Consider the following 26,737-nt stretch of genomic DNA (forward strand, 5'->3'; position numbering starts at 1 on the left):
ATTTATTTAACTACCCCCGCTTGCAGAAAAAAAACACAAAACATTTAAAATATAGTTTATATTAAGATCAAGAAACAGTTTTATAAAACTAATGATTTGATATGGACATAACAGAGCGATTACACTTAGGAAATAAGACGATGACTTCAATCTGGGTTATATTCGTCCAAATCGGCATCGTGATCCTCCTTCTCGTCAGAGTCCTCTTCGTACTGTTCCTTGAACTGTTCCGAGTCCTCCTCCTGGCCGTAGTAGAAGCCATCATCGCTGCCATCTTTGTAATCATCATCCATCTCTTTAACGGTGCAGTGCACGTAACTCTGGCTGTCACTTATATCTCCTTCGGCTAAGACCTTCGCCTTGTACTTGGCGTACGCCGCTCCAAAACGTTTCACATCCTCCTTGAACAGATCTGGCTGTTCGTCATAAATTTGTGCCTCTTCCTCATCACTCGAAAGATCGTCTTCTGGCAGAACAAACATATAAAAATTTAATTTATAGTCCTTTTATTTTCTGAACATTATTCAATGAAATTAATTTATCTGTCATACATCAACATTTAAAATAAAAGATAGTGGAAAAATAAATGAAAGTGATAAAAATAATTTAGGGGTATTAAAATATAGTATAACACAAAACGCTAACGTATTACGCAGTACGTATCGCTTTGCCCGTACGGAAAGTTCTACAACTGAAGGATGTAGGCTCGCAGCGGCGCGGCGTGCACACCATAACTTCAAATCCGCACAGATCACTCTACCCATACAACAACTAAACCTACATCGTTTAATTCTTACTTACATACTCTTTAATCATACATTACGCAATATGAATGTGTAAAGACGTTTAATATGTCATTTGAGTCATGATTTGGTAAAATTGTTAAAAGTCATCTATCAAAACTAACATTTAAAATGTAAAAACTAACATTTTCGATCGGCCGCTGCTAGATGCTAGCGCCGCTTCCCAGCCAAAGCGGCCGTCTGCACAACTACTCGGTGCACATATTTCATACATATAATCTCAAGGACGATATACACATCTATTGTATGCAGGAAATACTTGCATGTGTGTGCGCGAAAACTATGCATGTGTTAGTGTCCGAGAGGCACTTACTTAACCCTGGTCGTTTAAAAGTTAAAACGTCATAGAAACTGAGTTTATTGTCAAATGAAAAGGGACTATTTAACTTGTCGGTATACCGTTCAAATATTTTTTTCGTCATTTTGTTATTATTGTCTGTCTGAGCGCGAGTGAATAAGTTGTTATTAGCTAATTAGTGAATTTATCTCCAAATTACGTAAAATTATAGCTGTGAGCTGTGTACGGGTGATGTGTTTATAACGAAATAAATAACGAGTACATTTGCAATGTCGTCGTTTGATGATCAAATTAAAATAATTACAAAGGGAAGGTGTGTGAGCAGTTTAGATTTAAATATAAAAAAAGGTAATGTTACTCGTTTTAATAAAAATATATTATGATAGTTTTCATTAGCTAGCAGGTCGTGTACGCACAAATAAGTTATTTTATTTACCTTGTTTGTTGTTTTCAAATAGTAATAATAATAATAATTTTTGGATCTCCAATGGATATTCCGATTTAAATAACTTTCATAAAGCGGTGATGAACAGATCGTAATCGTTTTAAGGTACTTCCGTGGCTCAGAGGTAGTTGATGGATTTATAAAATATATAGCTATTAGTTCTGATCGGACTGCTGTCACTTTATGCGCGATTATTATCAAATCCACAAGCTTTGTTTACGTTAAAACTACACAGTGTCCTCAATACCTATCTGTTAATAATACGGTTTTCTACCACACTTATTTATCAGGGGAATACCCGAATTGTCAGCTTGTATTGACACAGCCAGTCTTGATAGCTGATGATGGTAGTGATGGACTGTTAAAATTTTAAAAGTCCATCCCGTACATACAAAGGAGCACTGCATGCCTGATACCCATAGAGAGCTAATCCTAAATGTTATATTCCTCAAAACCTTTTTAGAGTTTTATAACTTTAGAGAAAATGCTAAACAATACATGCAAACATAAAGCAGGACAATTATAGACAAGTCGCTTTTAGATACATCAACATTCCAGCTCTCGGTGAACGATCTCAGCAGTATTAAAGTTCTTAGTCTCTAGTCGCGACCTTGTTCATTCACAAATCCCTCTTTACATAGCTCAGTATAATATCGGCCATGACATTGGCGAACTCTGTAAGGAAACGCCTCTAACCAAAAAGAAGAAGAAGGAAACTAGTCGCTACTAGCGCCGCAGTCGGCCAATGTGACTAACACCACTCGCTGCTTATTCGTCATACAAATATGCAGCATGTACATAGATAATATTTGTATGCGGTTACGAATCCTATCCAAGTGTTAGGGTTCGAAAGTCACTGCTTCTCGCAGCCCTCGATTACTAAGTATCGGCATAACGAAAATCTTAGCGTATATTACTTGCCTCTAAACCCGAGGAAACTCTAGACACCATATGTCTGATGGTTCCTAACTAAGCCGATGAAATTTTCCTAATTATCTAACATTTTTGAAAGTCCCAACCTATGTCAATTCATAACGGACCGACTTAAACATGAATATGTATAAAAAATATCACGAAACATTTTTTTTTTAATGTTATCTATTAACAAAGAGTTCATCTCAATCTATTCGCAGTTCTTACCTATATTACAGTTCTCCACAGCCTTTATCATGTCCCCCTCATCGATGCTGCTGGGATCCGAGTCAGGGTATTCATTCCTCCAGTCGTTCTCAGCGTTGGAATCTTCGCTGTCTTCATCAGACTCCACATTATCACAATCCCGATACGTACCAAATACGAGATCCGTTCTGTAATCCTCAATACTAAAATAAAAAAATATATATCAAGCAAGATATTATTTGAAAATAGAATAAGTGTAAAATAACTTTTTACAGTGTAAACGGTTTACTTAAATTAAACGAAAGTTACACTTGCAGCCTCAAAGAATCACCTTCATTTTAAACGTCATGACATCTCTATACTCTTTGTCATCTAGATATAAAACCTCATCCCAATTGGTCAAGTAGTTTATGAATACTTGGGTAACAATGACACATACACACAAAGAGAAACATTTGCTTATATATTTTAGAAAGTAGTCAGTACGAAAGAATATTTTTTGTTTTTTAAAGGACCTTCATTAATGAGCCTAAAAAAATATGTAGTAAACTTCCTGGAAAAACGACTACAGTACAAACTCCTGTACCTCAGTCATGGATAGTATAACTAATTCTACTAATATAACAAATGAAGAAAACTATGAAAATTCTGTAATACCGTCACGAGAATGTGTAAATCTTTTGGATGAATGCCTGCTCTGACAGACCACCAAGAATTATTGATGAGGATTTCCTCGCCCCAGGTAACATGGCATTCAACACCCAGTAGAAGGTATAGCTTTTACAGAATATCCTATAAAATGTTTTGCTATTTTGCAATGGTCTATTCCATGACACTATGCAGGTGATGATACCTAAGACTTCACGAGTAATCATTTAAATAAAACTAATATATTCAGATTACTCTGCATTTTTTATTATACTAAACTACATAACCTATGTTTCGGTTACTTCGCAGTGATCATGCTCATGGGCGGATGAGATGAAAATGTCTGTCAGTTGCTCTTGTTATTCATGGTCATTAATTATGGTAAATGACAAATAAACGGTGAGAGTACATAGCTTAAAATAATAAAAACTGCATAGTATGTCCAAAAATATTATTTTTATTTACTATCCAGATGATTTCTGTGATGCTGAGGGTGATAATCTATAATATAATCTATATAACCTGATGTTATACTATCAACATAGGTTTATGAACGAAAATCTGAATACTCTTGATACTTAGTTATACAACACTAGCTTGGGGTAGGTCAGAGCTATAAATATAGTAAAATAGTAACATCAGATTTCAATACACAACTACTACTTCTTGATACAGGACAAATAATTTTTATATGTAAATTAAGTCATTAAACGACTTCTATTTTACCTGACAAGATTATCCAACATGGCTATATCAAAGTCCTCCTTGACCGGTGTATACAGATCGTAGGTATACTGTGCATCTTCTTTCCCATCTTTCTTTTCCAGATCAACTAGATCATAATTGTCAGAGTTGCACTGAGCGAGGCCACGGCTACAATTCACAATTTCATAACGACTCTCATTCGCAACATCTTTTCTTTCCTTACGGATCTTCTGAATGATATTGCTCACACTTGTTGAACGCTTTAATGGGATATTTTGCGGTACTATATTTTTTACATGCGTATTTTCCTAAAATCACAATACAAGCTTTCAATTCACCACATAAGTTTTAATTACAGTCTAACTAAATATTCCTACTAAGTAGCAAAACAAATTCTTTCAATCTACATACAAGTTTATTCTAAGTCATGAATCTTTAATACAGAACTACATTTCTTACAATTAACCTAAAACAAATATCAATTAGTTCACATTAAAAAAAAAAAGCATAGTAAGTAGTTAGTGAGAGTCTAGAAGAATATTGACCTGGTTTTCAACACTTCCTCTAAATACAAATAGTGAAGGGGATATTTCGTCCTTATCCGTTTTCATTCGCTTACAAACAAGTACTAAAGCATCTTGCGGGTTTTCATCAAGCCGGCGTTTTACACGCAAAATAGTAGACGTTGACATTTTATTTATTTACAATAATCAAACAACACTTTAACTTAAACACAAGATTAAATTAATTTATTTATTTGAGATATTCAGTAGACAGAAATGTATTCAAAACATAAAACTACTGATAGCAAACAATTGATTTTATGATCTGACAATTGACAGTAAGTAATCTGACATAGGTTCGGTATAACATATAAAATTAAAAGTTAAATGGGTACTACATTTATCGCTTATAACATATATGTACATAATTATATATATTATAAGCCAAACATTACAACATATTTTTTTTTTAAGAAAAAAAAATATTTAGTGTACAATTCCAACATAATTGTTAATATCTTAATTTATATAAAAAAATATTTAGAAATTTCTATTATTCATTGAGTTATTTTGTGGTAACAGTTTATTATTTTCGTATATGAGCGAATAGAAATATTACCAGGAGAACCACGACATTGACGTTTTTCCAGTTCGTACTGACGTTTAGAATTCTGAATTGCGCGTCTTCAGTCTTAATAGCTTACAATTACAAGTGTGTGCGACTGTTTATTGAAATCAAATCGTAAATCTTTATCGGTTTATTTATTCACAGGTCATAATAGATAACAATAATTTTGTATAAAGATAAATAAACTTAAATAATTAAATATCATAATGGACAACTTAAAGCAGTTCACCATAATGGGTTCTGATGATAATTGGCGAACGCAGAATTTTCGACAGAATGTTGTGACCAAGATGTAAGTGACTTAAGTTTATTTGTAATCTTACATGAAAATTTATTTACATTGCAGTAACATTAAAATAAAAAAATAAAAATTTATTTCCTTGACGAAAAATACATATTTTGTTTATTAACTGAAGTACTTATTCCGTTTAAACGTTCATGTTGCATACTTTTTAAGGATATAAGATTGATATTATTTAAACCTTAATTATAGAGAGGAGGTTATTCAGAAGTCAGGTATGCAAGTTGCTCGCAATAGCAGTGAAATGGAAAATCACGTCTTCATGAAAGCTAAGACTAGAGAGGAATATTTAAATATGGTTGCAAAATTGATTTTACATGTGAGGGAGATGTGTAAGTATTGATAATAATTTAATTGTGTCAATCTTTTTATTTTATCTTTATTTATTTAGAACATTTCAATTCAAGCGCAACCAAAACAAAACCAAGGTCAAAACATGCAAGGGCCCAATCAAAATCAAGGAGGTCCAGCAAACCAAGCTCAAACTCAGCAGGGACAGCCTCAACAAGGTTCTTCAAACCAAGCAGGGATGGCCACTGACCCTATAAATGCCTTACAGAATATGACCTCACAGGGCTCGAGGAACCAAATGATGAACATGGGACCAGGTCAGATGCAACAAGGAGTTCTTGGACCAAATCCTGGAATGGGAGGGATGCAGACACAAATGGGACAACAAGGGCCCATTGTATCACAAGGCCCACAAGCTCAGACTGCTACAAATCTGCTCCAAACATTAAACCAGAGACCTCAATTAAATATGCAGCTGCAGAACAAATTAAGTGGGCCAATAGGCATGGCCCCCAACCAGGGACAGATGGGTAACAATATGGTCGGAGGTATGGGGATGGGTAATATGGGCAGTCAGTTGCAAAATCACTTAGCGGCTCCGGGAATGCAGGGGCAGATGATGCCCAACATGTCCATGTCGAACACCATGCAGGTCCCAATGTCGGGAGCGAGCACCATTGTAGGGCAAATGCAATGCAACCAGGTTGTGGGTGGCATTGGTGGTCAGATGACACAGAACACTATGCAGGGACAGATGCCTAATCAAATGGGTGAGTCACAGTTTTGTTGTCACATAATTTTTATTTATACTATAATTGCAGAAGTTTTTGAGGATGTTTGTTTCACTTTTATATGAAAACTACTCAGATTTTTGATGAAACTAAAGTTTAGACATTTGAATAAGGAATAGGCTGTAATTTAATTCAATGTTGTTAGCATGAGATTGCTGTATTATAGATGTGTTGTATTAAAGTCTCTGCCAGTCGTTACAAAGACTGAGCTTTAACACATTGTACAATAATTTTGCACCTTTCCCAGTTGGCAACATGGGCAACAATCAACTGGTGAACATCAATATGCTGCAAATGCATCGTAGTCAGGGTAAGGAGGTGGTGATGGGAGCTGGATACACCCAGCGTGCTCCACCACACAACCAGTTCCTAAGACAGAGCCCTTCGCCATCTGCGTCATCTCCGAACATGCCCGGGCCTAGTCCTGTGTCCATGGGTAAACTAATTATTTTTTATGGCAATACTATTATTACTTAATTTGTCTATATTAAAAAACTATTATCTGTTTGTAAAATTTATATATGAAATACAAATAGATGCACAATACATCCATACTAATATTATAAATGCGAAAGTAACTGTCTGTCTGTTACTCAATCACGCCTAAACTACTGAAACAATTTGCACGAAATTTGGTATGGAGATATTTTGATACCCGAGAAAGGACATAGGCTACTTTTTAGCCCGGAAAAATGACGCATTCCCATGGGAAAAATTACTTTTCTGGCCAAGGAAGGAAAAACAAAAAACATCGTATATAAAATGTATTGCAGTAACCTATCTTCTTCTTAAAATGTATTAACCTAACCTATGACAATCACACTTAGTACGGCCTCATCCCATCTCATCGCAATTCAAACATGCGTGCAAAAAAGTACAGCTCAGGTTTTTTCATACTGCTATACAAAAAAACTATCCAATGCGGACCAAGTCGCGGGTAAAAGCTATATATAACTAATTCTGAAATTTACGCGGACGAAGTTGCGGGCAAAAACTAGTATGAAATAATGCTACTTTTTACCATGTTTGTTGCATCTGTCTGTTTGTGAAGGATAATCTCAGGAACGGTCAAAGCTATTTTGAAGGGATTTTCCCTGACAGATAGTCTCGATGTAATAAAGGGTGACTGGCTGCTTTTATTTTTGATATTTTATAAAAATAAATTAACTAATGTATATAACATGTTGGCAGGCGGGGGAGTCCTCAGCGGCGCATTATCTTCTCCCATGGGTTTGGGCGGGCTCGGCGCGTGCTCGGGCGGCTCGCCCAACCCCAGCGGCAACCACCACATGACGCACCACCCACCACAACAACGGTACTGAAATAAAACTATCAAACGCGACTTACACTTGGTTTGTATGTCCGTAGAACTTAGGTACTGAAAATTAATTGCTACTGATTTTTGTAAAGATATTTATATTTATATATAGGCAAAAATAAATACTGCACAGAACATTAGCCTTGAGAACGAAACATACCCACGTAAACCCGACGCTTGGTCCATGACAGCAACCGAGATCACGGACAGACGAGACGAGACGCACTCTCATGTAATAAAATAATGAAAAAGCGTAGTAACCGAAAAACTTAGTTTGATTTAAATGATTACACGCGAAAGTCGCAGGTGTCAATACATTTTACAAAACAAAGTCTCTCGCCGCATCTGTCTGTCTGTGTGTTCGCGATAAACGGAAAAACTACTGCACCGATTATCAAACAGTTATCACACCCGATAGCGTGATTCTCGAGGAAGGTTTTAGTATATAATTTGTTAAGTTTTTGTATTTACTTGTGTGTACATTAACGATATTTGTTGAACATGTCGGGAAAACGTGAGCCGTCTGAGAGCTTTTAACGAAAACGCTGCCTTAAGTCTTTGAGATATAACAAAATAATATATAGTGGAGTTGTGTATCTTATATAGATCTACAGAAAAGTCCGCGGTGGCATATGTCTGTACCTTAAGGATAACATACTATATCCATATTACAACTTTTAAAAATTGACATTCCTAAAGCGTTTATTGGAAAGCTATTTACATAAATACGGTTTTAAGTATTATCAACATAAATTACTTCGTTTCCAAGCCTACATCAGTATCTGTAAATTACTTTTTAAACGGTTTTTTAAATAATTTAAATCGGGCGTACCGTTTGAAAGTTATCATAATATAAGTTCACAAAATGAAATATTTTATTTTTATGTTTTCTGTTAAGAGCCCGTGCGTAGCCGGGGCTGGTTCCTAGTCATTAATAATTTTAAAATTTTACACAATTAGTTAGATACTATACATATTTATCCGCAAACGTTGTGGATTAACCAGCTGATATAATGTGTGACTGTCTGTATTAGCGTGAACATGGGCATGGCTGCCTCACCGTCTTCATCTCTGAACACGCCGGTGGGTGGTGGGGTGGCGTCTCCCGGGGGGGAGGAGGCGGCCTACAGGGAGAAGGTTCGCCAACTGTCCAAATACATAGAGCCGCTTAGACGGATGGTGCTCAGGATGGTCAGCGAGGGAGAGAGTAAGGCTATCCAGGCTATGTATACTACATACAGATACACAAACACACACAGACACACATGTAGTATTGTACTGTAGCTATTTTGCCAAATGCTGTCTTTTCATTGCTAAATACTGAGGTAATTGTAATACAATGATCCCAGCACTAATGATCTCATGTTTCCAGATGTGGAGAAGCTAACTAAGATGAAGAATCTATTGGACATATTATCAAACCCTAATAAACGCATGCCGTTGGAGACATTGATCAAGTGTGAGGTGGTGTTGGAGAAGCTGGACTTCAAACGGAGTGAGGGTGTCGGACTAGGGCTGCCGTCTGCCGGAAAGGTTAGATACATATATATTTGGTAGTAACAAGTAAAAATACCGACACAGAATAACAGTTTCCTTGACTTTATACCTTCCATTAACCTGAGTATAAAATGCTATCTAATAATCACAATTAATTGTGTAATTTTATCCTGGTACCCAGGAGCAGATCTTCAACCCCCTACTGGAGGTAGTGAACAACTGTCTCCAGTCTCCGCTGGCCAACCATACCCTCAAGAGGACATTCGGTTCAACTCTCGATGCCCTCAATGGACCGGAGATCAAGTAATATTGATTATATTAATTTTAAAATTTTATTTGCCGCCTGAACTTTATAGTTGGTTTGGCTTTATTTGTTAGAAAAATTCTTCCTAATATAAGTTTGATACAATGCAATCAATATTTTACTGTGTCAAAGGAATCTTCCACCGCCGCCTCCGAAAATAGCGAAAGTGGAGGAACCCACCATGGAAATACCAGACGTCCTGCAAGGAGAGATCGCGAGGTTGGACTCCAGGTTTAAGGTGAGGCGTTTATGGTATTGGAGACATATTTCTGACATTGTTAGTATTTGTAACGCAACTAAAATAGTTTCTCTTTTTGTCTGTGGCGCCACTGTTGTCTCTCCTTTCTGTCTATAATTAAAATACGTTTAATTATCTAATTATAAGGAATATATCTATGTTACTTCAAATATAACTAATAAACGTTGGATATCCTAAAAGGCATGAACCATTCATGGTGTTCAGGTGTCCTTGGAGACGATGCAGCTGTCAGGTGGTGAGGGCGCCATCTCTTTGATCGCTCAGTTGGACGACGTGCGCCTGCCGTGTGTGCCGGCTGTCCACGTGACCGTGCCCCGGGACTATCCGGCCGCCTCGCCCGCCCGCCTCCGACCGAAGACCACCAAGAGGAACAACGAGGACTGCTTCCTGGCCAGGGTCGAGAAAGCTATGGACGCGAGATGTGCCAGGTTGACACTATACTGAAACGAGCACACACACATTCAGATACAACCATATTTTTCACATTTACTTTCTGTATTACAATAATCTACATAAATGCCGTCACAAGTGGCGCCATCTTTTCCATATTAATTATAATCCTTAGAATTATTTTATGACTGATTATAATTAACAATAATACTGAACCATTGTAGTTTTGTAATGGCAACATTTAAGTATCACCATGTATTTGAAAGCTAGAAACACTGGCTTCAGACATTTTGTAAGACGTAGCTGGGAGTAACGCTGAACATCGAAAATCAAGTCTGAAACCTTTACCTTTATTAAACCTTAAACCTTAACCTGTACCTTAACTCCAAACGTCAGGTAAAATATGTAACACTAAAATATAGAAAGTAAATTCAATAGAAATAATTCTATTTAAACACTATGATTAATAACAGCACATTTCTTATTCATAAATCGTCTCATTCAAATTTATATACACCTGTGAGCTGGAATGTCAAAGTTAGAAAAGTGACTGTTTTTATAAATCAATTCTATATGTTCTGTATACATTTCTGTTTAAAACACAATTAATATGTATCAATCTTCCAGATTACCGAAAAGTTGTTCGGTGGGCCAGTTACTGGACGCGTGGGAGATGAGTGTGAGACAAGCCTGTGCTCCGAACCCCCAGGCTTACAACGCTGTACCAGCCCTAGGACTGTAAGATGTTTGTTCAAGAAATGCTCACGGTGTTCGAAGCCATAAATCTCCAGTTAGAAGAGACGAGTGAGCAGTGATGGTTTTATTTGTTACAAAAATTTAATAATTTACAAGTTACGTGGACTGTATTAACACACACCCACATGATTAGGCATGGAACCAATATTGCCCGCTAACAGGGCGAGCCAATCAGCTATTTGCTATACTCATCTTAGGCACATGGGACATGAAATACTCAGTTGTTTAGTGCAGATCTGTTGAATGCATTATTTCTCTGTGAGCCCGTTTTTTATTGTTTCAATATTTAATTGCCTTCTGTTCTAAGTTAATCATTAATTTCTCGGTTCCCATTGCTGTGTGGTTTACAATCCAATCCCAATGAATGATATAGGTTGTATAGATTTTTAAATTAACCAAATGTTAATTCAATAGTTAATTCAATAATAATATCTGTATAACATTATACATGAAGCGCAATGTGTACTTGTGTATGTGAACCCCAAATTGAGGTGCACATTGAGCGACAGCAAACAATTTCAAGCATCAAAATTATAAGAAAATTGTTTTGCAGATTGTGATATTTATCTGTGATAAGTTTATGAGAGACAACAACATTGGCTCCATCGAGCTAGGAATAGGGATAGTGTTAGGGCGACTTCACATCTGGTTGAATGTACATGTGAAGTGACCCTTACATGCGTTATGAATCTTGAACAGAGAATATAATCATGAATAATTTGTTTACGAAGACGCTACTAAAATATAGTTCGATTTAATTTTTTTACATATATATTGTTTTAGATATATCAGAGAGTAGAGAATAAAATTTTTAATATATACCTAATTATTACTTGACAGGTAACCTATTAGGATATTTAGTTTTAAGTTTAATTCCTTACAACTAAGTCGGTTTGTACATCAACGGTTTAATTTAACAGAGACACGGTGGTTAATGAGTTAATATAGTTTTGTTATATCGTAGCAGTGAAATAAATTAAACAATTTATGCATAAGATAGTTTTAAGAGGCTACGTATGTTGAATAATAGTGCACATATCGAGAGCTGAACTAATATAATTTAACTGACATTACGTCCGGGAACCTGTTACGATAAGAACGAATAATGTAAGCTGTTTGAAATAAAATTATTTTATTATACAATACATTTTACACTTAATAATGAAAACAAATTTGTTAAATAATGTTTTGGTACTGACATGAAGCGACAGTCTGTCTTATACTGTTATATGAAAATGACCGCAGATATTTAATAAATATAGTATTAAATATTTTTTTTTTTATTTACAAACCTCGTAACATTATATGATAGTAATTCGTATTTTAATGATCATAAACATAAGATAGAGTTCAGTGTTGTCATCACCAAAAAGGTAAGTAGAACGTTACATAGACTATATGAAGAAAATATTTATCGGGAAATTATAATGATATTGGAAAGACAGAAGCGTCCGGAAATGAAATCACCCAATTTGGGAAAACTGTTTATTTATATGAGTGTAGTTAGAATTTATATAAATAGAGCCCTTGAAGTTTATCTTAACACTATTTACCCAGATTTTGGGGTAAATAAACGCGTATGTTTTCATACAGTCTGGTTCATACATGTTCAGAGCGACACGTGGTATGTGTGTGGTGTGTCGTTGGTAGTGCGGGTGGTACATGGCGCGTGGCGGGACGTCCCTCCGCAGCAGGACCAGTGTCTCGTCCCCGGCCAGCCCGCGTGACCGTGACCGCAGCCTGCGGAATACGAATAGGGAATACTTCACAGCTCGGACATAAGACCCGCCTGCCCAGATATCGGTAACAGTGGTTCAGTTGTTAAGAATATAAGACTTCGTTACTTTTCCATCAACATCCAAAGAAAAGACAGAAAACTACGGATTTTTCCATAAATTATTTAGAAGTCCCAAAAGGATAGTAAAGTATAGTTGCTTCACCTTTATAACCTCCGCCCATAGAGGATCCACAGCCGCAGGTGGCGTCCCGGCGACCTCCCGACGAACAGAACGAACAGCAATGGAACTGTCCCGAGTGGGACTTGGACAGGCGAGCTGAACACGAGAACGGACTACCCTGGGGAGGGAGGGGGGGAACTATATCAATCGGTTTAATAAGTAGACAGACGAAACCTCTCAGCATTTCATGGATTCACCGCTTTGTTCGCATAAGTCAGTTAGGATGCTCCATGTAGGTACCAACACTGATAGGTCTTATGCCTAGTTCTTTGTTGGGTACATTATTTTTGGATAGTGATCGATAATTTTAATGGATGGTATTCGATATATCGATTATATCGATTGGCCACTACTGGCAGTATTGACATGGGACGTTCAAACTTAATGACCTTTATGGGCTGGTTGTCGACTGTGACAGCCAGCAGGTAGTGTCCAGGTGTTCGAGGTGCTACATGCAGGGCGTATGAACCATCGACACGCGGCCTCACGCGAGCCGCGGCGGGCCGAGACGAACTGTCCCGACGACGGAAATATCCACAAACCTGGAGATCAACTTAGATTAGACACATAAGGAATTCTATACTATATGATTTAGCTTGGTTATATATAGAGACATCTTGCCCACAGATGCATTGAATTTTCTATTGAATCATCAAAAATATTGATTCCTGCCGAGGCAAAATAACTTAAGTAAATTTTTCCCTAATTTTTTCCCTAATTGGAGTCGTTGGTATCGAAAGCATATTTCATGTCCCGCACTGACCGTCTCGCCGCCGCACCAGATACGATCTCCGTTGCTGTCACGTAACTCTAATATAGCTGTGTGCTGGCAGTCCACTCGGAGATCTTGTAGACCTGACCGGATGACAATCCACAGTAGGTGAGGTGGTATGTAATATCAACAGCGATAATGCGATTCAAGGATCTGATTATTCATAGTGAAGTGCTTAACAAAGCTCACCGTCAGTATCAAGCACACATTGCTGTGGGTCTGGTCCCATGGTGTACAACCTGCCGACGAGTGAGGGGTTGTGAGCGGCCGGCGCGTTGGGGGCGAACCGAAGCTCGCACCGCGCCGCCTCGCACAGGGGCTGCAGCTCCGTGAGGTTCTGGAGACGTTTCAGCACCGGCCCGCTGAGGGACAGGATCTCGTCTTCCTTACCCTCACTTAATAGCTGGCCATGCAATATTATAAGTCGTCAATTTCCATCCAACAAAGTTCACCAAACACTTGTATAAAATACGGAAATCCAGTGAGGGTTTTAATCACGAATCCATACACCTTCATTCATCTCCAGTGATAATAGTTTATAGGAACATCAATTATAATTTAGTTGATAATATCAACTATAACAATATACTGTTATTAGACTTCCTCTTCGTTCTTTCTCTTACCTCCTCTGCGAACTTGACAGCCTCCCTGGCATGTTCAGCTCTCTGCTCCAACTGTAGCAGCTGTCTCGTGGCTCTGGCTCTGTACCGAGCGCGCGCCCTCACCGCCCCCGCACACAGCGCCCTCGCGTGTGTCTCTAACGATCTGCGATACTCCTCCGACCACAAGCGGATCTCGGACTCCACGCGGGAAGCTTGCTCCTACACACAAAAATAATTTATAATATTCGTACTGATACTAGTGACCTCTTAAGGTATGTGACCTGCTTGTGTAAACACCGGTCAATACAGTTGTCGTCAATGTGGTGTGATTAATTTTTGGGTCAGCTTGATCCTAACCTACAATATATACGTACATATCTCAAATATCTCGTCTGCACCACCTCCATTAAGGTGAATGGTGAGGAATAAAGAACATTATTTTGGTTTTGAAGTCGAGTAACAATTTCGTTAGTGATGGCATTTTCTGAGTCCTGTCTACATGAAGATTATGTTTCGTGAATTAGGTTGACTATAGTATAAATTATGACTGACCCCTACTTTAATTCCGTAGTTAATGACTGCTATCACTCAAGCATTGTTAATTGAGACACCACAATATATATAACCATCACCCACAGATATGTATCGAGAGGTGAGTTTCATCCACACTTATCACTCACATCAATATCCCTGGCGTGTACGTCCAGTATTCTGTTAGCTCGTTGTACGTGGTCTGGTACAAGTCCAGCCCTCTGCATGGCGTCCCTGAGGGCAGCCACCTTCCCTGCCGCAGCCCTGCCCGCGCCCTCCAGAGCATGTCCCCCGTGGGAGATCAGGCTGCAATCGCGACAAATCACCTAGGAAGAGACAAAACCTCTCAGCATTCCATGGATTCATCGTGAGGCTACCGGGTCTATCGCGTTGCAGGAAGAGGAGCTTCAACAGTGCCTGGGACTTGCAACCCAGGTGTATGTTTAAGAGGCCCCTATCTAACGCGCTTTAAATGCTCACCTCCACCGTCCGAGCTCCTCTCTCTACCTAACCAAATTTGAAACGAACCTACTAGGGATGCCTTTGACGCACGTACCAAGAATGAACTGGTATTAGTTCTGGACAGGTCCAAGTCTTTTACACTATTCGCAAATATCCTCTGGGACTTCCTTAATAAATTCCTTTCATAAAGAAATAAAAGTTCTACTAAACAATTCTTTCACTGCCGCCAAACTCATATTTAGGTGTTAAATCACTGGATACTTTTATTCATCGAAAAACCGTAATGGATTCTGTTATTAAAAAAAAAAAATTGCCAAACAAAGTATATATACAAAATTACCCAACTACTTTACCTGCTGGCAAGTAGCGCAGTAAACGGTCAGCTCGACTTTCGGATGTTGTCCGCAGAACCTTAGGAATGGTGCCAGGGGTTCCAGAAGATGTGTCGCGTTTCCCTTTTTCAGGGTGTGGGAATCCCCGCACGATGTACACACGCTTACAAGACATTGGCTGCAGCGACTCTCTGCCTGACGATCCATTTTAACATGAGTTAATGTATCAGAATATATTTTTATACCATATTTGAATTTCGGACTTCGTGCTGGAATCATATTTTATGGAACCTACAATACACATAATACATATATAGCAAGCTGGTAAGTTATAATTATTGTATTTTTAATGAGAACATCTGCGCGGCTATTATTCAGATTACTTTGGTAATAGACAGCGTAAATTCCAGTGAAAATGTACCTGTCAGATTCTCTGAAGGGTAGAAATGTTTATATAGATGTAGCGTTACGTTGTAAATGAGGTTTTTCTTAAATCATTTGTTTCGGCGGCCGACGCGATGCGCGCGAGTCGCGAACACGTGTGGAACTTTATTTTCATCTCGGTTAGCTATTTATATTTTATATCGATTATTCCCTTTACAGACTATTTTTTCCGTAATGTCAAAACGTTATGATAGTGTTTTGTTTGTTCTTTCAAATAATCTTTTTAAAATACGTTGAGGTAGGTACGTGATCACCCAGCTCAATTACGTTTTAAGCTGAGGGACGTAACCTTGGGAACAATATGTCCCTGGGTTTCCGAAACTTAAATTTAATTATGGTGAAGTTTCCGATGCTCCCCAATATAATTTAATTGAGAACATTATAAAATAAGCCAAAACAACAGCTGATAGCTATACAAAGTAATAAAAATACGTGTATGTATATATATATATACGTATATAAATGATGAAGAGTGTATGTTCGTGTAAGGAATCTTTAAACCTGTAATTTGTTGTGACCACAAATAACGTCTTGTCAGCTAGAGAATGTTATACCTTATTATCAGCACAGCAGAGGTCACAGAGGACAGCGCTGTCGCCATCTCTGCTCGTCATCCTCCGCAGCAGCACGTAGTTCAGCGGCAGTGCTGACACTCCACCGAGAGGCAGTTGAGTTTCTGAACCGCATAGTGGACACACCACGAAATGATAGCTCTTGCCGGATACCTAAAGATGTTTTGGTAAAATAAGTCGATTCATAAATATTGATGTTGTTACATAATTTTTTTTAAATTTCGAGAAATTTATTTCTTGCAGATTTCTTCATTAATTTAATAAATGTTTTTTAATTACCTCTTCCGGTACTTAGACCGTGAATATCAGACAAGTCGGAAATTAATAAATTAATAATAAACGATTGTAAATAAAAATTACTGAAAGGAAATATACTCGTATAACTTTGCAAAGATATTATAAAAGAAATATAGCTTTAACTCTGCGAAAACACAAGTTAATATAGCGATAGTCGATACTTGATTAAAGTAAGTAGAATAATATAATGGGATACAATATAATATGTTTTATTGTACACAAGCCAAAGTCACACAAATAGAGAATATCGCAGAAAAAGATAATGAAGTACAAAAGGCGGACTTAACCATCAAAGCGATTTCTTTCAAGATAACTTTTTGGCTATTTACGTGATATAAAATATGGAAGCGGGTTTAGTTGTATTGAAAACTAAAACATTGAATATGAATATAAACAAGTATGAACCTTCCTAGAAACGATCCCATATTTAATTTTCTCCAGACTACTTTCAGAGACGGAATGTCTCAGGGTCTCGTAGCCTGAGCCGCCAGAGCCTCCAGCTGATGCACTGCCAAAACCAACGTCATGTTCCGGACATCCTAGGACAAAATAACGTTTAGGAACTTCTAAATTTATATATAGAAAGTGGACATCTTGAACGCCAGTGACTAATTTTCTATTCTGTACCTAGTAAGGCGACAGTTACTAATTCTATAATCATTTGTTTTCTTTAATAGTGTTTGTAGACATTATCAATATTACAGATGTAGAATAACAATTTTGACTATTATTTTATCATAATTATGGTATTTCCATCAAATTCAAATAATATAATCTTATTTTGCAAACTTGCTAATAAAGTCCGACTTTGAATATTATATCCGTTAGCGGAAAGACCAAGTGTTTCTTTCATTACATCCGCTACTGAGTACGGAGACTCTTTAAATAAGTCGACCTCCGGCTAGCTGAATCATGGCACATTGATATTACTTTTGAAACATTTAAATCGTAAATCAATCCACAATATATGTAATATATTTATAAGTAATAGTTAAGTTTTAGTTGAACCTAGCTTAAACGATAGTTAAAGTTGTAAAGTAAAATATAACAGTAATCTTAGTCCCGAAGTGTTACAAATAACAATATTCTTTCCACGAACAAACATGAACTTCATTATAAGATGGTCTGCTTTAACTCACATTGTTATTGTTATACTTTTGATCTGTTGATTAATTTTAACATCTCGTGCTTCATCAAAGTTGAATAACTTCGTTTATCACATAAACGAAATTGAATGATTCGTATTTAGTCTGTAAAAACTAATGCACATTGGCTGTATAATGTAATTTTAGAAATGTTAATTTTCTAGTTGTCATTCATAAAATTTTAATATTTAAGTCAGAGAAGAAAAAAAGTGTAATTTGCTTTGTAATCGATAATTTCGTTTGATTTTCTTATGTTTGTTAATCATGTTTTCATACGCCATTGATGTGTCGATGTTCTAATGTGTTCTAATAATAAAACCGCCACCCGGCGCGCCGCGATTCAAACAAACTGTCAGTCGTTCTGTTTACCTACATTGTTTTTTTTTTATATTTTTAACTGACCTGTACTATTTACTAATGATAACTTATTATTTTTTGTTTAACTAATTACGTCACCAAACAAAATCTTATTTATTTTATACAACAGAAAAAATAAAAACATGAACGAAAAATGGCGGGCTTAGCTAAAGTGACAATTTAAATATTTTAATTGAATTTATTTTTAATTATATATAATGAAATATTTAGGCTTCTTTAAATAAAGCATCGGAAATCCGTTGTATGTGAAGTGAAACGAGGGTTACAAATTAAATAATCCGTTTAGAGAAGCGGGCCGCAGCCTTGGTGATGTGAGGTTTCTTTATTCCTTCTGCTTGATTTTCTATAATTGATATTAGCTAAAGCACACGGCCAATAACGGTTGATTGTCATTAGTTCTACAAGAATGATCTATTTATGCTGGGGTACAAGGAGGTACCTACTTACTTTAGTGACGTTTTTATTTTTAAGCAGCCAGTGTGTCGAATGTGTCAAAAAAATCCTTTTATTTCTGATTATGAATCATCACTATTACTCTACTCAACATTATGGATAATATCAATGTTTTTGCTATTCTACTTTTTTTTATTCTCAAAACTTATTTTTATCATACAAGTTTAATAACCTTAAAATTTTGTTTTTTATTCGTGTAAGTCCTAGTTTCTGAACGTTTTATAGTTTGAGAGTTCTTGTACAACTCTAAAGTATACTTAAAAATAATGTGCCCTAGAATTTAAGAACTTAAAAAAGTAACAGAAAAGCGTAGTTAATGCCTATTTTTATGTATCTACTAATGTGGGTCAACGATTAACAAACAACTTAAATCTTAAACACTAAAAAAACGTATATTTTCCATATAAATGCATATATTTTTCAAAACGACTATAGATAAAAGTAAATTAATCTAGTATTATTTTTTTATGAATTTTGACACTTTGACACAGATTATACAAATTGAGTACTTCTTCGGACATTAAATAGTATTATTAACAATATATTTATTTCCTATTTTCCGGTGACTTTTTAACCTATATATGAAATGTACGCTTCCAGATTTATTAATTTCAGGAGTTATTTCAATTTATTTAATTCAAAATTGGGGCGACATGTTAGAGTTTATGAAAACAAAGATCTCGTCTATAAGTGATGACTATAAAAAAAGGTTTATAGTAATAAAACATCCATGAAACTATAGCATCTGGCGACTGGCGGCCCGCGGTATGAAAAATATCGTTAAGTGGCTGTTAATAGCTCGATAACGAATGGCTTGCCTTTTATGTGAACTTAGATGACTGGATGGGTTGCTGGGATTTATTTTCTAATTACTTTACCTGATTTTTTATAGCGTAATATTGTTTCGAAATTACAGTTTTATATATATATATATGGAAATTCTATAAAATACGTCTTTATTAACATTCAACTTTCTTGTCCTGAATTTTGACTTTTTAAACCTTTTCTACAAGGTCAACGATGCCTCTGTAATGAGCTTTGCCAGAGCTATGTTTAACAAGCCACTAGACGGAAGGACGCCCGACATCAGACCAGAACTATTATTTTATACTCTACAATATATTCTTAAAAGTTAATTTGTCTTTCCTCTCTTTGTAATTCGTAATCATATTGGGTCCTTGGTAGATATTTAAATTAATTCGTGACAAAAAGACGCAACAATTTAACGAATTTTGGTACACGTTCCTGGAGTATAGATAGATTAACAACGTTTTTTGTTATTAAAACCTTTGATAATATATTTTCTAATAGAATTTAATGACTATGAGTAAAGACTGGATTACAACTTATTTTTGCGTTTCGCGGAAAACCACCTTTTTGCCAATTAAGTCATGATGTCCTAATTCAAAATCTAGATTTAATATAACATAAACATTTAAATTCTTTTTTTTTTAATTAAAATTTTAAGAAACGCTACAGAATGTTTTAATAGTAATATTTCAAACTTTCGTTATTCTTCAATAAATTAAAAGTGCTAATGTTTTGTCAGACATGTGTGTTATTTTAATGTTATAAAATATTGTGTCCTGAAGATTCGTCGTTTAAATATAAGTAATTACTTTATTTAAGAGGCTGTAGTCCGTAACCATAAAATCTTACCTTCGTTATCCTCCCATAGATCATCCCCCTCACAGTGTAGCCCCAAGAGACAGTCGGTACAGAAACTATGAAGACACGCGAGTAGTCTGGGTTCAACCAGCTCGCTCTTGCATATACCACACTCCCATTCCTTCAGTTTTGCCTTCCTCTTCTCCTCATACGCAGAAGTTCTTGGCGCGATAGCATTCTGACTAGATGGCCGAGATAGTTTGGACTTGGAGTTACTTTTCAAAGGACTATTACCAGCGCTGATCGACGATGGCTCCAGGGATTTCCTTCTCTCCCTCTTCTTCCTGGAGAAGCTTCCGAAAATATATAAAATACGGTCTACTTCCATCATCTATTTTCTGCTGATTCTACTTTCTATATCATGCATACTAGTTATTTTAGTGCAATATGGCAATCAAATATGAACTGGCAATTTATGATTATCAACGAGTGAACGCGCGCGAGTTTTTAAAAATAAACGTGCTGTCGTAACGGATGCGTAAGGTCGACTGACTCACAACAGATCACTGTTACGTGTTTAATTGTTTTCAGAGATTTATCTATTAATATTAAAACATACAATTTTAGACTGTCATTATAAAAATAACGGCATGTTTTAAGTTGAAAGTATAATAAACATGACACCTCATAGAAGATGTGATCAATTATTGAACTTTGTTTAAATTATTATGAGTTCTATTTGTATCTCTCAAAGTAGTTTAGGTAACGTGGGGTGACGCTACTTAGATTTGTTTCCGGTGTCACCCCTAAATTTTTCCTAACTATAATAATACTTTATTTTATCCTAGAAAAGAATAATGATTACACTCATATTATTTCATAGAATATATAATATTAGAAAACCTCTCACAAATAATATTTATATTTTTTAACAAAAATATATGTATAAAAAAAAACAAATAACTGAATTACATTGTGGAAAAAGGTGGATATAACATAGGTACTTATAATTAATAATGATGTAAAGAACTTATATTAAATAAAAAAATACACTAAAATAAAAATATAAAATAAATCTATAAAATTATTTTGCATTTACCAAAGAAATGACATCCTAATAAAAGTGGAATTCAATAAAGTTTTTCAACGGTTACACAAAGCTTTGACGCATGTTTTGGCGCGAAATATTATGTCACTGCAGTTGCAATAACATTTTCTATTAACGGTTTTCGCGTCCAAACGGCTTGAAAACACGACTAGTACTAAAGTTAATAGAGCTCGCAATGAACTATCACCTTGAAAATGTTTCATTCAACGAGCGAATTACGTTCACGTAAGTATATTAATAGCTGTAATAATTATTAATATCACACATTATTAAAAACATATACGCTACAAAATATTTTGATTACAAAATTATTTGATTAAAAACATTAAACAGAGAATATAATGAAAAATTATCAGAATTTGAAAACGGGGACAATTAACATATTTGTTATTCGTAAGGAAGCTTCTTAATTCACTTATGATGTAGATGATTTTTATAATAAAGGAGCCATTTTAAATTTAAAGCACTTGAAATTAACAATAAAAAATCCAATTCTCGCAATAGTCACTGAAATCTAATTATGCTACACCGACAAGTATCGATTATACCGTTCCACGGAGTGCTATTATTTATGCGGAACTCTGCTTTACGATCTTTTATTCTGGAATGTAAACTAATTCTAAAATGTTAAACAATTGTGCTCTATACTATGTATCGCAGTCGAATATGTTTTATACATAATTAGTTCCTATAATACTTAATGAAACTATTATTTTTAGATATACCTGCTAAGAGAATTTAGATAACATATTATTTTACATTTTATCTAAAGATTCGGTTACTTTCAGCAGCCGTGTAAGACTTTCATCTGTGCTCGTGATCTTCCGGAAATCTAAGATATAATTAAATTATCTAATTATGTTTTAATTTTTATTTACAGTTTTCTTGATAGTGTGTATTTACCTAAATAAAAGTGTATTCGTCTGTGTGGGCTACAAGTAAAAATTTTCTTTTAAGAACTTTCAGGTAATCGCCAGCGATAGTCTCCCTTAGATTCGGGTAATAGTGAAAAATATGTGTTTTCTAGTTTTCTTTATGGTTTATAATATCGTATTTCTATTCAGCCAAAACAGACAAATCCTATTCGTGTAATGTACTCTTGAATTACTCACAACAAATCGTTATGATTTTAAAAGTAGGTCAAGTCAAGTTAACTATTAGGTTCAGGTTGAATTTTTTGTACAAATAATTCCTTGCAATAGAGTGTTAATAAAAAAAAAAACGTTAATTACTGCTACAGTAAGTAGTTCATGACTATATATCAAAATTTGACTCTTAAGATTACGATTGTGATATAATTTGTCGCCATTGTATAATAATTATTATCTTTCCAACGCACTAACAGAATCCCTCTGCTTATCAAACATGAAGTCGTATGAGGGATATTATTTGTATGTCTGTTTATAGTTTTTTTACAATGAGTAATATGATAAATTTTTTATTTCGAAAAACTGTAATCGTTTTTATTGCATTTATTTCATAATCTTTTGATAATTAATTTTTTGTATGCAACCTCTTAAGATACTTTGTTTGATCCAAACGTTTTTTTCAAAAAGAAAAGCTACATAATTTATAAGGACTACCCAACAAAGAAATCAGTTATTGTTAAAAAAAGAAAAATCGAAAATGTTACGCCATCTTGAAATGAACCTCTGTTCTTGGTGATCTGCTATAAAATTCTTGTAATATGACCTAACTTGTGTTTTGTTCTATTAAGTTTTGTCGTTTTACTATATAATGTTTTTTTATATATTTTTTATTAAATTTCCAAACACGTAATGTTATGTTATATTTGCTCTTTTAATTTCTAAACAAGATTCCGATTGACATTTACTTGTCATTGTCATTTGTCATTACTGACATCGATCATGGCGACCAACTAGCTAATTTCACATACAGTAACTACAATAATTTTAGTGTGTGTGTTGTTGTAGTGGGAATGTTTATATTTATAATGTGCTCATATTTAATGAATGTCAGTGTTCATATGAGTGTGGAGTAGTGCTGTTTGTTTATGTAACGATATGTTGAACGTGCACAAATTATGGCTATTTACCAGTATGTGTGTTGTTGTTGTTGTCATTCTATATTTCCAGTCGGAAATAACGCGACTGGAGGACGTGTATCGCAAACTGGGTTAGTACGGAAATACCGTTTCTATTATAAATATCTAGAAATCGTCGCGTTACGTTAACGTTTTTTCCAGAGTTCAGAGTGTTGCAGTCGCATTCCGAGGCTCGTCAATACACGACGAGAGACCCGCCGAGAGATGACGACAATCTAGTAGTTATTTATAATAGAGTTCCTAAGACTGGCTCCACGAGTTTCGTTGGCGTAGCTTATGATTTATGTAAGAAAAATCATTTCAAAGTGCTACACATCAATATAACGGCCAACATGCACGTCATGTCGCTCAGTAATCAGTACAGATTTGCTCAGAATGTTACCAAGTGGCAGGAAGTGAAGCCCGCTCTCTACCATGGTCATATGGCATTCCTTAACTTTGAAAGGTTGGTTGTACTTTATAAATAGATTGATGGGATAGTTTGATAAAAGAATTTATTGTGCTTGATATAAATAGTGATTACTCCTATAATCAATCAGAGCATTACTGTAACATAACTGTAACTGTTTGTTTTATAATATGTCAACGTCTTTATACAATAATTTAAATGCTTATATACACTTTATAACACGCAATAATTTGTAATTAACAATATGAATAAATTCATGAGGAACTTATATGTAAATAACTTTAATAATATTAGTATGCCGCATGAGTACAGTTCTTAGATTCACTACTATTAGAATAATAATAGTATATAGAAGTGGTGGACTTGGTAGTCTTATTAGTAATGAGAGATCTCTTCCAGATAACCAATGAGGAAGAGTAAAATAAACATTTGATATTTGTCCATATAATAGAAAATATAAAAATAATGCATAAGAGGAATAGAAAATTCTATTCTTCATTAATTATTTCATAAAAATTCAATACTTGATATGAATATTGTTATAATAACTATGTTGTTCAATGTCATTCAGGTTGGAACAAACACGAGGCCTCTCTTCATCAATTTAATCAGGAAGCCTCTAGACAGGCTCGTGTCGTATTATTATTTTCTGCGACACGGCGATAACTTCAGGCCTCATCTAGTGAGGAAGAAACATGGCAATAAAATGGTGATAACAATGTATTTCTATTACTACTAGAGACAAATGCTATATATATATGTACTCTCGAACTACACAGATAATATCATCATGGTTTTAACTAAACCGAACTAAGGAGGTTTACAATTAAGTCCATTAAATACTGCGTCTTAAAATGCGTCGGCTTTATCATAGATGATTTGAAATCTCTGTCATAGTTTAATCAATCAAAATTACCAGCATATGCATATAATTCTCTCAAACAATGAGAAAACTTCTACAATATAAGTGCTCATGCTAGAATATATGCCAAGTTTAAGGTTCGAAACCAGAGTTAGTTTTGTTATATACTGCTAATGTTTCTTAAACACAATATTATTTATATAAAAACATGCGTAATGTCTATGAATAGTACTAATATATAAAATTGAGTGATTATTTTCACAGACATTTGACGAGTGTGTGGAGAAGGGTCAGGCGGACTGTGACCCCAGCAACATGTGGCTCCAGGTGCCCTTCTTCTGTGGACATGCTGCCGAGTGCTGGTGAGAATTACAGATGAAAACTTTCTCTACATCCAGAACAAAATAAATGTGTGATTTTATTTCAATAAATAAAATATTCCAAGCCAGATGAATAACACATAAATGATGTAAGATAATCTCATATCTACATGGCAAATACAATTATTATGTCCCTGTAAGTTAACTTTCAGCGTTACTTCTAGTTATGTCCTACAAAATGTCTCAAGCCAGTATTTCTAGCTTTCAAATACATGGTGGCACTTTAATTTGCCATCACAAAGTACAATGGTTCAGTATTAAATAATTCTAAGGATTACAGTATTCTTAGAAACAAGATCAGAATTGACTTTTATAAAAATAATATTCCACACAATTTCACTATTAATTTTATAAATTTACACAAAACTTAACTAAAAACAATTCTAAAACTACGAGCGATTAATTTATCACACCAATACGCGTTACGGACCATAAGGAGTGTCCTGATCTCCTCTGACAACTAATTATATGAGGTGCTCCCTCTCCTGCCCTCATATTCCTATAATATATAATAAGCACGGCATAGATGGCGCCACTTGATACAAGTAACTTAATATGTCGCGTGTTCCAGGCGTCCGGTAGTCCGTGGGCGCTGCAGCAGGCGAAGCACAACCTGGTGCATCACTATCTAGTGGTGGGCGTGACGGAGGAGATGCTGGCCTTCATCAGCGTGCTGGAGGCGACCCTGCCGCGCCTGTTCCGCGGCGCCACCGACCACTACCGCAGCAGCAACAGGTCGCACCTCCGGCAGACCAGCGCCAAGATAGAGCCCTCGCAGCGGACGGTCGACAGGATACAGCAGTCGGTCATATGGAAGATGGAGAACGAGCTGTACGAATTCGCGTCCGAGCACTTCAAGTTCGTCAAGAAGAAAGTATTGAAGGAGGCCAACAGCGCGCCGCAGGTGTTCTTCTACGAGAAGATACGACCGAAATGACGCTCTGCCGCACCGCGTTAAGGACGAGTTTCGTCTGAAGTCTGAACATTCCACGAGACGGCGTCCCGCCTTCGCTCCTAGGTTATTAACGTATAAAGACATCACCACAAAGACGCACAACGACGCCGACAGCCTCGGACAGCATCAAACGGCCTATATGTTCATAATTAATAAATATCGGTCTTAACACCTATTTTGTATGTAGATGTAAGTAGTGAATTATTTGTTTTTTTTTTATTAGATGCATTTACAAGCACTAATCGACTGTTCTTCCATTTTTGAAGTCTGTCAAACTTTTAACCGAGGCAATAGGATCATATATACAAGGACTAATTTAGTTAGTGATTTATATCAGAGTTAGCTGTT

At 35.7% G+C, this 26,737-nt stretch overlaps 4 protein-coding genes across 6 annotated transcripts; 2 read left to right on the plus strand and 2 right to left on the minus strand.

Annotated features, from left to right (window-relative positions):
• Nucleotides 1-43: 43 nt before the first annotated feature.
• On the minus strand, nt 44-4,849 carry LOC116765231 (probable RNA polymerase II nuclear localization protein SLC7A6OS). Its single transcript, XM_061523198.1, has 4 exons — nt 4,564-4,849; nt 4,040-4,326; nt 2,687-2,868; nt 44-466 (listed from the first exon to the last, which is right to left on the minus strand). Exons 1-4 carry the CDS (start codon nt 4,708-4,710, stop codon nt 147-149), a joined length of 936 nt encoding a protein of 311 aa, XP_061379182.1. The 5' UTR covers nt 4,711-4,849; the 3' UTR covers nt 44-146.
• A 328-nt stretch (nt 4,850-5,177) lies between these two features.
• On the plus strand, nt 5,178-12,327 carry LOC116779377 (mediator of RNA polymerase II transcription subunit 15-like). The gene is made up of 11 exons (XM_032673633.2): nt 5,178-5,441; nt 5,643-5,782; nt 5,858-6,511; nt 6,780-6,968; nt 7,724-7,847; nt 8,885-9,057; nt 9,223-9,383; nt 9,529-9,650; nt 9,784-9,889; nt 10,115-10,338; nt 10,928-12,327. Exons 1-11 carry the CDS (start codon nt 5,356-5,358, stop codon nt 11,040-11,042), a joined length of 2,094 nt encoding a protein of 697 aa, XP_032529524.1. The 5' UTR covers nt 5,178-5,355; the 3' UTR covers nt 11,043-12,327.
• Nucleotides 12,328-12,527: 200 nt separating this feature from the next.
• LOC116779378 (E3 ubiquitin-protein ligase TRIM45) lies at nt 12,528-21,953 on the minus strand. Of its 3 annotated transcripts, none has more exons than XM_032673636.2 (12): nt 21,710-21,953; nt 20,662-20,954; nt 17,432-17,565; nt 16,712-16,882; nt 15,735-15,908; nt 15,069-15,245; nt 14,410-14,607; nt 13,976-14,189; nt 13,778-13,869; nt 13,404-13,556; nt 12,997-13,132; nt 12,528-12,796 (listed from the first exon to the last, which is right to left on the minus strand). In XM_032673636.2, the coding sequence occupies exons 1-12, from the start codon at nt 21,721-21,723 to the stop codon at nt 12,666-12,668; spliced, it is 1,887 nt and encodes a 628-aa protein (XP_032529527.2). In that variant the 5' UTR covers nt 21,724-21,953; the 3' UTR covers nt 12,528-12,665. The 3 variants fall into 3 exon arrangements, with proteins under 3 accessions (XP_032529527.2, XP_032529526.2, XP_032529525.2); XM_032673635.2 differs by having other exon boundaries at nt 20,662-20,963; XM_032673634.2 differs by lacking the exon at nt 21,710-21,953 and having other exon boundaries at nt 20,662-21,259.
• A 1,558-nt stretch (nt 21,954-23,511) lies between these two features.
• Nucleotides 23,512-26,577, plus strand: LOC133319085 (heparin sulfate O-sulfotransferase-like). Its single transcript, XM_061522208.1, has 5 exons — nt 23,512-23,854; nt 23,925-24,232; nt 24,764-24,901; nt 25,319-25,418; nt 26,007-26,577. The coding sequence occupies exons 1-5, from the start codon at nt 23,743-23,745 to the stop codon at nt 26,369-26,371; spliced, it is 1,023 nt and encodes a 340-aa protein (XP_061378192.1). The 5' UTR covers nt 23,512-23,742; the 3' UTR covers nt 26,372-26,577.
• Nucleotides 26,578-26,737: the final 160 nt, after the last annotated feature.

This window comes from Danaus plexippus, chromosome 2 (assembly GCF_018135715.1).
Source record: "Danaus plexippus chromosome 2, MEX_DaPlex, whole genome shotgun sequence".
NCBI lineage: Eukaryota > Metazoa > Arthropoda > Insecta > Lepidoptera > Nymphalidae > Danaus > Danaus plexippus.

Coding starts and splice junctions, on each gene's coding strand:
- LOC116765231 (XM_061523198.1), bottom strand. CDS start 4,710: ATGTCAACGTCTACTATTTTGCGTGTAAAACGCCGGCTTGATGAAAAC. Junction 2,869..4,039: donor ATGTTGGATAATCTTGTCAG/GTAAAATAGAAG, acceptor TTTTTATTTTAG/TATTGAGGATTACAGAACGG. Junction 467..2,686: donor TGTGGAGAACTGTAATATAG/GTAAGAACTGCG, acceptor TTGTTCTGCCAG/AAGACGATCTTTCGAGTGAT.
- LOC116779377 (XM_032673633.2), top strand. CDS start 5,356: ATGGACAACTTAAAGCAGTTCACCATAATGGGTTCTGATGATAATTGG. Junction 5,783..5,857: donor TTTACATGTGAGGGAGATGT/GTAAGTATTGAT, acceptor TTTCAATTCAAG/CGCAACCAAAACAAAACCAA. Junction 9,384..9,528: donor GGCTGCCGTCTGCCGGAAAG/GTTAGATACATA, acceptor CCTGGTACCCAG/GAGCAGATCTTCAACCCCCT.
- LOC133319085 (XM_061522208.1), top strand. CDS start 23,743: ATGTTGAACGTGCACAAATTATGGCTATTTACCAGTATGTGTGTTGTT. Junction 24,902..25,318: donor AGAAACATGGCAATAAAATG/GTGATAACAATG, acceptor TTATTTTCACAG/ACATTTGACGAGTGTGTGGA. Junction 25,419..26,006: donor ACATGCTGCCGAGTGCTGGT/GAGAATTACAGA, acceptor GCGTGTTCCAGG/CGTCCGGTAGTCCGTGGGCG.
- LOC116779378 (XM_032673634.2), bottom strand. CDS start 21,001: ATGATGGAAGTAGACCGTATTTTATATATTTTCGGAAGCTTCTCCAGG. Junction 14,608..15,068: donor TACACGCCAGGGATATTGAT/GTGAGTGATAAG, acceptor TTTTGTGTGTAG/GAGCAAGCTTCCCGCGTGGA. Junction 12,797..12,996: donor TATGGGCGGAGGTTATAAAG/GTGAAGCAACTA, acceptor CGTATTCCGCAG/GCTGCGGTCACGGTCACGCG.